Here is an 11,522-nt window from a genome sequence, read left to right as displayed (position 1 = left end):
GAGCCATGGGCTCAAACTAAATGCCATAAAATGTATAGTTATCTCCTTTGGGAAAACCCACGTACCTGTGAACTACCACATAGGTGGTAGTACACTAAACACCGAAAGTGTGCTAAGAGACCTAGGGACACAGGTGAACAGTGGTCTCACCTTTGATAACCACATAGCCACAACAGAAAATCCTTCTATGTGGCATACCTCATCATTAAGGGCATTTCATCCAGAAAAAAGGAGGTTGTTGTCCCTCTGTACTCATCCCTCATTAGACCCATTATAGAATACAATGCCCAGTTTGGTATGTCCCTCACAAGACATCTGCAGCAACTAGAAAGGCCACAGAAATACCTCTCAAAAAGAATCACACGCCTAAAGCAGATGCCTTATGCTGACCGTCTAAAAAAAAAACTCCAGCTATACTCTGTCTGTTAGATCTCTGCCCAACATACAAGGCCATGTCAAACCCAGAGTTGTTGGACATGCTACACTTAAAGAAATGCAAATCCCTCTGAGCCTCACTCTCCAAGGATCTTAACCTTGTCATCATGATGAATAAAACATGCTGGAGGGATAGTTTCTTGACCCAGAGACTCCCCATACTCTGGAATAGGCTGCCCATACATGTCAGGCCCTCTTCAAGAGAAACCTTGACGATTGGATGGGAGATGGGAAATTCTTCCTGGGGATCACATCAGTAGCCCTGCTAGACAGGGGTCCAGTAAAAGTAAATATCAGTGGGAAACAATAGCCAGGGAATCAATATGGCTACGCTTGTATAGGCCTAGGGCCGATAGCCTAGTACCTACCTATGAATCTGATGACCACACGAACACTGTGAAAAGTCCAGGTTTCTCAAGAACTAAACAAAGAAACCTTTCTTGCAACATACACTAGGATCAAAGTCCAAACTATGTGTGGGCAGTGTGTAGTGTATGACACCATGACATGTACCAGCAATAAGGCACATGTGGAATCAACTGTAGGAGAAAACAATTATATGAAGGACCAGGCTTGGGATCTCAGAAGTGGGCTGTGGAAATATTTCCCAGCCACCTCATAGGCAATCCCCTCCCATTTGACCCTTCTTTCACCTTCACATCCACTCATCTAGCCAAAGTCACAGCAATCAGGACTCTTTCACTAAACAGTTCCATCATTCAATCCTTCAGAAAAGCAATTCACTTACTCCTACCACATTTTTTCTTCTTTCTCTTTATGTAAAGGTTAAAGCCTTTTGTATGTCCATTTTAAAAATTGTCCCAGCTCCTTGAGCTTTACTATCCCCTTCCTCATTTCCATATTCTTCTTATATTCCAGACCTGACTGGTTAATGTCTCACACTTCTCTTCTTGAGATCATTCCCCTCCAGGATAGCAAACCGCAATATAGTCTGACTTCTATAAACTCAGTGTTTTTTTGGCCCCTGCTCTTCTAGACCCAACCTTTCTGTCTTTTTTTCTAGTGTGGTTCCCAAAGAAGCACTGAAACTATGAGAAGAGATAATTTTTCTTCTGTAACCCTACCATTCCTTCAAAAACTTCTGCATCCTTGAAGTACCAATTCTTCCAACTTACTGCTGGAAAGCTATTATCACTCTTTCCTTGACTACCTCCTAATTTTAGCCCTTTCATTCTCTTTCATTCCTGCATCTGGTAGTTAACATTCTTCATTTAAAAACTTCATATGTAACAGACCAACAAGGACTTCTGGTACTGCTCAACAAGAGTCTAGTCATTTCCTCACTCCTCTACTACAGATATGTCTACTTCATGCTATTTTCCATTTTTTTCTCCACAGCTCCTAAGTATGATCTCTCTCAAATTTAATTTAAAGAGGGTGTGTTTACAGCTGGGTTGCCTGATCTTTGGTAAAGGAATGCTTTGTAACTTCAATAACTAAATGGAGTTACAAAGTTGTTTCTAACATTTTATAGTTCTTGCTAATTCATGGGCAGGTTTAATTTCCAAGATCTACATTCTTTAAGAAGACAAAATCTCACACTTTCAGTTCAGGCAGTCAATTATTTATACATCCAAAGGTTTATGGGGACTATTCAAGTCTTATTCTGGTGTTGAGATGGATGCAGGACAAAGTATGTCAACTTGCCATCCAAGACTTCTACAGTAATGCACATATGACTAGATGCCTTGGAATGCAGTGATTTCATACATTACCCTACATACAACAAGCAAATGTAGTGCAACAAGTGAAATGACATTAAAGAAATCAACAAGCTACAAACTGTAACAAAGACAGCATTGCACAGCACTAACCTGGTTAGCTTGTCCTGGTCCATGGGCAGAATCCAAAGCTTTGTAAAAACCTTCAGACATCAATAACAGAAAGCCTGTAACACCATCCAGAGGTAGTCCACCATGGATTTCTGGCTCTGCTGTGATTGGCTTGGACTTTGCAGCACTGCATCAGGGAAAATATACACCCTTTATTCTCTCCAAATCAACAGCCGTCCATACCCTACCACCACTGCATGCTGAAAGCTCTAAAGAAAGAACATAACTTATACAAGGTATTCACCACAATGATCTATTTTCAAGGAGCTCACGGAAGATTGTAACTTGCAGAAAAAGAAGTTATGTCTTACCATAATGTTCCATCTGTATTGCTGATCATCGTTCAGTCAATTACGTATGGGTATTGGTTCCGACCTCGGAACCGAGCCGGCCATCTTCCAAGCTCGCGTCAGCTACAAACTTTCGAGCTACAACTCTTACCCAGAATTTCCCTCTCCCTGTTACCTCAGATTGAGTTTGCAAGTCAAAAGAAGGTAGAGGCTACCTCTGGTCAAATAATGTAAAAGAACCGGATGGCGAGATCCACTAGAAGCCACAGGAGGGGGAAGGAGGGAGGGTCGTAATGAATGAACGAAGATCAACAATACATATGGAACGTTATGGTAAGACATAACTTCTTTATCTGATATTGTTAATCCTCGTTCATTCCTTACGTATGGGACAGAGTCCCCCAGCTACCTCTATTCCTGGGAGGCTCTCATGGAAGGATATTCCTGAGCACCATAGAACCAAAAGATGCTCTTCCCCTGTAGGCCAAATCCAATTTGTAATGATTGATGAAGGTATGAGGCGTAGCCCGGGTTGCAGCTGCACAGATGTTATGTAAAGAAGCTCTGGCATGGAAGGCAGCAGAAGTTGCCACCGACCCTGTCGAATGAGCCTTGATGGTAGTCGGCAAAGGAATATTACGTTGTGTATAAATGAAGGTCACAAGGTCTTTCAACCATCTAGCCAATGTGACCTTAGCAACAGCACATCCTAATCTAGGTCCAGAATAGGCCAAAAATATCTGGTCTGATTTACGAGAGGCCTTAGTCCTATTCAAGTAGAAGCGAATTTGCCTATGAATATCTTGGGTATGTAGGCAATACTCTCCTCTGTTTGAATGATTGGGGAAGAAAACTGGCAATTCAATAGTTTGATTAATGGACATTTCAGAGATCACTTTTGGCAGAAAGGAAGGATTAGTTCTCAAAGACACTCAATCTGTATGAAAAATCAAGTATGGGCTCTTGATGCATAAGGCTTGAAGCTCAGAGATACGTCTGGCAGAAGTAATGGCGACCAATAACAAGGTTTTCCATGACAAATATCTGAGGTTGCATGAAAAAGCTGGTTCGAAAGGTGGCAGTGTCAGAGCTTGTAGAACTGACAAATCCCATGGTTGAACAGGTTCTCTAAAAGGGGGCTTCAGATGATTCACACCTTTAATGAAGGTCTTACATAATGTGTGACATAAGAGAGGAGTCTTGGACACCCTCATGGAAATTAGATATTGCAGCCAAATGAACTCTAATAGTAGAGGCTGATAGACCCGATTGGAATAGATCGGATAGATACTCTAGTACTATCGACACTGGTGCTGAAAAAGGATTTACTTGCTTTTCCTTTAGCCAACAGGTAAATCTTTTCCACTTGCTTAGATAAGTAATTATAGTGGAAGACTTATGAGATGCAATAAGAATGTCCCGTACTGGTAAAAAAAGATCATTCTTGCCTGGCAATCAAGGGAATTGGAGGAGCCAAGCTGTGAGCTTCAGGTTGTCCAAGTTGGGATGAATCAGATTCTGTGGATGGGAGATCAACCTCTGGGTTGGATGGAGGATCCATGGTTGATCTAGCAGGTGAGGCCAAAGGAAGGGGAAAGTACAGTTGTGTACATTTACCATAAATGTAGATGTTCGAGTGTATTCACTGTTGCAGTCATTACATTTGGGTAATCTGCTGGCAGGTTGCCCTCAGTCGGCCTGAATTCCAAAGTCTTGAGTCCTGCATCTTTTGCTGTCTTCTCTTCCATGATGTCTGGCCGTCAAGGGTATAAAACATGCAGCCGACACCATTTTCTTTAGTTTTTCTTGCCCCCGATGTCAGGTGACCCCCAAAAAGGAAGCAAAATTATATATATATATATATATATATATATATATATATATATATATATATACACACACACATATACATACATACATACATGCATCAATATAAACTTTACCTTCATCTACAAGCAAATACACCACATAGGTTGTAGAAGATAGAGAAGGAAAGATAAACTTCAGAATGATAGGGGGATGGCAGGAGGGTAACCTGGACTGCAACGGTGAATACACTCAAACATCTACATTTATGGGTACACAACTGTACTATGTTCTTCGTGTTTCACTGTTGCAGTCATTACATTTGGGTAAAGTCCCAAAGCTATGGTTGGGAGGCTGGAGCTAAACAGCATTAGGTGCGGCTATAAGGCCCTGCAGCACTGCAGTGGCAAAGTCTGCCCTGGACTTAGAGTAGAGAGGCAAATAGTAATGCATAGTAAAGGTGTGAAATGAACTCCAAGTAGCAGCCTCTAGAATGTCTTTGGTTGGTACTACTCTGAGAAAGGCTGTTGAAGTAGCTGCAGCTCTGGTGGAATGAGACCTAATGCCCTTGGGCACAGGTTTGCCATGGTGTAAGTAGCAAAAGCGAATGCAGTGGCATATCCACTTTGAAATTGTCTGCTTTGAAATGGCCTTTCCTTCTGATCTTGCAGCATATGACACTAGCAATTGCTCAGTTTTTCTTAGAGCTTTTGTCCTGCTCAAGTAGAATCTTAGCTGTCTGTGTACGTACAAGGAATGCAGAATTCTCTCCCCCTTGTTCTGCGGATTTGGATAAAAAGTTGGCAGATGAATTGTTTGGTTAAGAGCCACAATGGAAACCACCTTAGGCATAAAGGTAGGATTTATCCTCAGAGACACCCTGTCTGGGTAAAATATGATAAAAGGCTCTACAGCCATGAGGGCCTGTAGCTCTGAAACTCTTCTTGCTGAAGTAATTGCTAGTAGCAGAGCTGTTTTCCATGATAAGAAGTTTAGATCAGCGGTAGCAGCTGGTTCAAATGGAGGCAGGGTGAGCTTTTCCAACACATAATTGAGGTCCCATGCAGGTAATGGTGATCTTCTAGGAGGCCTTAAATTTTTGGCTCCTCTAAGATACTGCTTTAGTAAAGGATGAGAAAAAGATTGGTGGCTCTGTACTGTAATGAGCTGAAATGGCAGAGGCATGGATTTTGATTGATGAGAAAGACAGGCTTTTGTCAAGCATCGTAATATCTGAGGAATATTTGGTTCTGCTTTATCAGTTCCTTGTGCTTGATTCCAAGCACAGAATCTCTTCCATTTGTCAGCATAAGATTTTCTAGTACTAGGCCTTCTGGCTTCCAAAATGACATCCATCACAGCTTTACTGAGAGGTGTTTGTATGACTACATGATTAGCCATGCTGCCAGGTTCAGAGTCTGTAGTTGATTGTGCAGGATCTAATTGTTTTGCTGGGACAGTAGTTGTGGTCTTTGAGGCAAGGTCCAAGCTGGGTATTGAGCCAAGTTCCTTAGGAATGGGTACAAGTATTGGTGGGGCCAGTCCGGATCAATTAGTATGATCTTTGGTTTCTCTTGTCTGACTTTTAGGAGGACCTTGGGAAGAAGAGGCAGAGGAGGAAAACCGTACACTGATAGGTTTTTCCAACTGAAGGATAGGGGGTCCACTTTCCATGCTTGTCTGTGACAAGTCCTTGTGCAGAATCTTTTCAATTGATAATTTTGAAGAGAGGCAAATAGATCTATGCCTGGGCTCCCCCCATTTCTATGTTATCATGCTGAAGGCTTGTGGATTTAGTTTCCACTCGTGAGGATCCATAAGGTTTCTGCTTAAATTGTCTGCCAGAGTGTTTTGTTTTCCTGGCAGGAATTGAGCTTGAAGATGTATTTGGTAGGTCAAAGCTGTGTCCCACAGTGCCATGGCTAATCTGCAAAGGGGGTATGAGTGTGTGCCCCCTTGCTTGTTTATATACCACATGACTGTGGTGTTGTCTGTCTTTATCAGTAGTTGTCCTGGATGAAGTAAGTCCTTGAAGGCTGTTAGGGCATTCTGAACAGCTAGCATCTCTTTCTGGTTGATATGTAGATGCATTTGTTTTGGTGTCCATAAGCCCTGAATGCATCTTCCTGCCATGTGGGCACCCCAGGCATAATCTGATGCATCTGTTAAGGTTTGGCTGGCAGGGGGTAGAGTGAAGGGCAGTCCCATGTTTTGGTGACATGCTTTTGCCCACCATAGGAACTCCTGTTGCAGGCAGGGAATGAGAGTAAGCAGTCAGTTGCCTTTGCTTGTCTGGCGTGAGGTAAGCCATCTGGGCAGTTGTATCCAAGCTTGCACCCAGGAATGTTATCTTTTGAGAGGGTACCAGCTGTGATTTCTTTTCATTTATTATGTACCCTAGGCATGTTAGAAGCCTCTTCACAACTGCCAGGTGTCGAAGGAGAGTGTCCTTGTTCTCTGCTTGAATGAGAGTCATCCAAGTAAGGATATATTTGTATACTTCTTTGTCTGCAAAATGCAATTACTGGTGCCAGGCACTTTGTAAAGACCCTGGGCGCAGTAGATAAGCCAAAGGGCAATGCAGAGAATTGGTAATGCATTAAGCCAGCCTTGAATCTGAGGTACCTTCTGCACGATTGTCTTATTGGGACATGCAGGTATGCCTCTTTTAGATCTAAAGTCACCAGCCAGGCATTCTTGCCCAGCATGGGCAGAAGCTGCTGCAATGTCAGCATTTTGAATTTTGGAATGTCCAGGTATGTGTTCAAAATCGATAAATCCAGTATTGGCTGCCAGGCCTTGTCCTTTCTGGGTACCAAGAACAGTCTTGAGTAAAAACCTTGCCCTTTTTCTTGTTTCAGTACTGTATGAATGGCCCCCATATCCATGAGGGATGTAACCTGTTTCTGTGCCTCTGTCCATTGATTTTTTGGCAGATCTGGCCAACCACTTGCCATTGGCAGAGTGTGGAAATGGAATCTGTATCCCTGTGATACGATGTTTAGTACCCACTTGTCCTGGGTTATTAACTACCAATTTTGAGCAAAAAGTGCTAATCTTCCCCCTATGGGTGCTGCCAAAAGATAAGTGCTTGGTGTAGGCAGAGGGAAGTCATGGAGATTGCTCTCTGTAGGTTTGCGCTTTATCTCCTCCAGATTTGGAGTTGGAAGTACCCCATTGCTTTGACCTGTATGAATCTTGTACCTGGTATCTGGAACTCTTAGGGCATATGGATTTGCTCCTTTGAGTTCTGTCTGACACAGGAAAGGACCAATTTTCTGTAGGCCAGTGTCTACTGAATCTTGGTGGCTGCACTTGTAAGAAGTCTTTAGCAGTTTGCATAGACTTAGCTTTGTCTTCCATTTTCTCTAAAACCTCTTCTGCCTTAATACCAAACAGAGAATCATGCTGTAAAGGTGCATCTAGCAATTTAGCTTTAACATGATCAGGCAAATTTTGTTCCTTTAACCAGGCATGCCTCCTAATCACAGATCCAGTAACTGCGGCCCTGCAGGTGGCCTCTAAGGAATCAAAACCACATTGCACAGTATGCTTTCCAACTTGTTCAGCTGCGTGCAATAATTCCTGCAATTCTTTATTTTCTTCACATTCTGAAATCAACATCATTTTCTGTTTCAGCAATCCTATAACATGTTGTTGGTACTTAAGCATATGAAATTGACAGTTTAAGGCCCTGATAGCCAAGGTTGCAGATGTATAAACCTTTTTTCCCCATCTGTCTAATGCCCTTGAATCTCTGTCAGAGGGAGTAGGATTTTTTGCTGTTGTGGCCTTAACTCCTTTTGGACCCTGTGAAATAGTTACAGGATCAGCAGCAGAGTTTCTAAATAAAAATTTATGTGAGTCAGGGACCCTGTAATATCTGTCAGGCTTACTGGGAGCTGGAGGTAAGGAGTCAAAGGTCAAGCTTGACTCCAAAAACACATCATCCACAATGTCTAAAACAGGGGGAATGACTAAAGGCTTGTGCTGAGGGAGAGGAAGGAAATCCCTGAGCCTCTTTTTTGATTCTGAGAAGTCTTGACTCTCCCAGTAAAAATGCTCCCTCAAAGTATGCAAGGTTTCACCAAATGAATAAGCCTCAGGAAGAGATGCAGATGGAATAGACTCCTCAGCATCAAAATCCTCATAGGGAGGTATAGATAATTCCTGATCAGAAGAGGAATCAGAAGAAATAGAAACCTGATCTGAAGATTCATAATCAGTGTCTTGCCTAGGCCTCTTATCTGGTGGGGGATGGGTACCCCTGATCAAGGTAATAAGGTCCTTCAGCCATTTTGATCATCTGTTTTTTAGGCATAGAGGCCTGTGCACGTGGCTCATGGGTGGGTTTTTTAGTTTTAGAAGTTGCTTTTGTCTTTGGTTTTGCAGCTGTCATCGGTTTGATATACAAATGCTGAGGTCTGAATACACCCTCAGATGCTGGTGCCTGCTCAGTGGCTCCGGACCCATCCGAGGAAGATACATCAGTCGGTCCAATACCTTGAGTATCTTGCGGCATGCCAGACTCCAAATGGGTGTTGGTAGAGGCCTGCGACTCAAAGGTAGTGGGTATCAGGGGCTGCGAAAGCGCCTCACTGAGTACAGGCAAACCGGCGACTGGCTTAGGAGAAGCTCTGTCATCGGTTTTGGATCTCGACTACCTTTTTCTGTCCTTTTCTTTGCGTTTTTTTATGTACTCCGGTAGTCGGACTGCTATCCGACGGCATTTCTGGGTAGTTAAATCTGTTTCCAAAATACTTTGATGCAAAAATATACCGACGCTTAATAGTGCATTGGTTAAATCTAGCACAAAGCCGACAGCCAGGCACGTTGTGATCAGGGCCTAGGCAAGGAATACAGTATAAATGGAAATCCTTATGAGGTATTTGCTTCCCACAAGTAATACAATTATTAACTTTTTCTGACATCGGTAAAAAGCAAGAAAAAAGTTTTCCCAATGGGGTACTTAGCTTTAGTGAAGACTTCGGTTCTGAAACTCAAATTCAAATATTTCAGTAGTCGGCCGACCGGCACTTGCGAAATGCTTCTGCTTCGGGCACCTCGCGGCAAGAAAGACTAAAGAAAATGGCGTCGGCTGCATGTCTTATACCCCTGACGACCTGACATCATGGAAGAGAAGACAGCAACTGACGCAGGACCCAAGACTTTGGAATTCAGGCCGACTGAAAGCAACCTGCCAGCAGATTACCCAAATGTAATGACTGTAACAGTGAAACACGAAGAACAGCCAAATCTGACGAGGCCAATATGGTGCTATGAGGATCACCTTGCTCTTCAATCAACAGGCTTTCTTCAGAAACTGGGGAAGAGGTGGAAAAGCATAAAGAAGACCAGAGGGCCAATCGTGGATTACAGCGTCCCTGGGTGACTGTCCCGGAGGGGGAATCATGGCAAAATAGTTGCTGCATTTGTAGATGGTCGGGGATGCAAAGTGGTTGTAGCAAGGAAGGCCCCAGCGGTGGAAGATCTCTGCCACTATCAAGGGATTCAGGGACCACTCGTGAGGTTGTAGAATGCACCTGCTGAGTCTGTCTGCTATCATGTTGGAACTCCCGGGAATGTGCGTTGCTAGAAGAAAACGGTTGGTAGCCATCGCCCATTGCCATATCCTCATGGCCTCTCGACAAAGGGGGTAAGATTTGGTTCCGCCCTGTTTGCTGATGTACCAGACCACCGCCATGTTGTCTGACTGTATCGCAACAGTCCCAGATGGCAACAGGGGATGGAATGCTTGAAAAGCCAGAAGCACCGCCCTGAGCTCCAGAACATTTATATGCAGTTGAGCCTCCAATTCGGACCAAGTGCCTTGGACTGTCTGACCCTGACATAGCCCCCCACCCCATCAGGGAGGCGTCCGTGGTCACTGTAGCCTTGGGCTGCTGGTGGGAGAAGGGGAGAGACCATTGTGACGGGTTGTGGGTCATCCAATTTAAATCCTGTTTGCACCTGTGAGTTACTCGAATCTTGGCTGAAAGAGGATGCTGGAAAGGATACCACTGGGTGAGCAGTAGCCATTGTAGAAGCCTCATATGAAACCTGGCCAGGGGGACAATGGTGATGGAGGCTGCCATGGAACCCAACAGCTGTAGGATAGAGTGAGCAGTGAATTTCTCCCTTGAAAGGGCTGGGATCAGTTGTTGCTTTATCCTTAGAGTTATGTGCTCGGGAATGGATGCTCTGCAATTCTTTGTATCCAATGTGATCCCTATGAATTCTGTGGACGGAGATGGGGTGAGACTGGATATTTGTCAATTTATGGTTATGCCTAGCCTTTTTGAAATGAGAAGAGAGTATGCCAGGGCTTCTTCCAATAGATGTCTGGTGGGGGCGGAGATGAGCCAGTCGTCTAGGTATGGAAACACCTGGAATCCTTGTAGTTGCAAGTGAGCTGTGACGACTGCCATGCACTTTGTGAACACTCTGGGGGCTGTAGAAAGTCCGAAGTGCAGTACTCTGAACTGGAAGTGACTGGCTCCCGCACGGAAGTGCAGAAATCTTCTTGATGGCCTGTCCACTTTTATGTGGTAGTACGCATCTTGAAGATCTATCGAGCACATCCAATCGTCTTTTTCCAAAAGCGGGAGGACAGACTGTATTGTGACCATCCGGAATTTTTGTACTCTTACAAACTTGTTCAATACACTGAGATCCAAAATTGGTCTCCAGTCCCACGTTTTCTTTGGCACCAAAAATAGTCTTGAGTAGAATCCGGATCCTATCTGGTCTGGAGGGACTATTTGGAGGACTCTTTCTTAGCAGCTTTGCTATCTCTAGTGCTGCTTCTTCCCTTTGACTGGGTGGAATGTCGGGTAAGTTTGTTGGGGGGGGGGCAGGACAAAGATCGAAGGGCATATGGTAACCTCTGGTTATTATCCTTTGTACCCAAGAGTCAGTGATGATGGTTAGCCAGGCAGAAAGGTACAAGGAGAAACAACCCCCAACCACCTCCAGAGGAAAGGAGTTGGGTCGCTCTTCAGGAGCGCTGATAGGATTAACCAAGAAGAGAGTCCCTGGAACCCTGGTTATGCAGACCCCCCTCTGCCCCGAAAAGGGAGTCTTCCCTGTGGGTTCCCCCTCTGCCTCTAGGGGAGAACTTGGTCTGTGTGTCACAGAA

General features: G+C 44.1%; 1 protein-coding gene across 1 annotated transcript in view; it reads right to left on the bottom strand.

Moving 5' to 3' along the window:
- The window catches only part of TAB1 (TGF-beta activated kinase 1 (MAP3K7) binding protein 1), a 626,748-nt gene that overhangs the window by 257,589 nt on the left and 357,637 nt on the right, over positions 1–11,522 (bottom strand). The window contains exon 8 of the mRNA XM_044071649.1: positions 2,271–2,415. Within this exon, the coding sequence (XP_043927584.1) occupies positions 2,271–2,415 (145 nt within the window). The remainder of the gene's footprint in view (positions 1–2,270; positions 2,416–11,522) is intronic.

The sequence above is a fragment of the Protopterus annectens genome, chromosome 1.part0 (assembly GCF_019279795.1).
Source record: "Protopterus annectens isolate FY-2018-M chromosome 1.part0, PAN1.0, whole genome shotgun sequence".
Classification (NCBI taxonomy): domain Eukaryota; kingdom Metazoa; phylum Chordata; order Ceratodontiformes; family Protopteridae; genus Protopterus; species Protopterus annectens.
The sequence above is the reverse complement of the archived record's forward strand: the minus strand, read 5'-3'. Positions and strand labels throughout refer to the sequence as shown.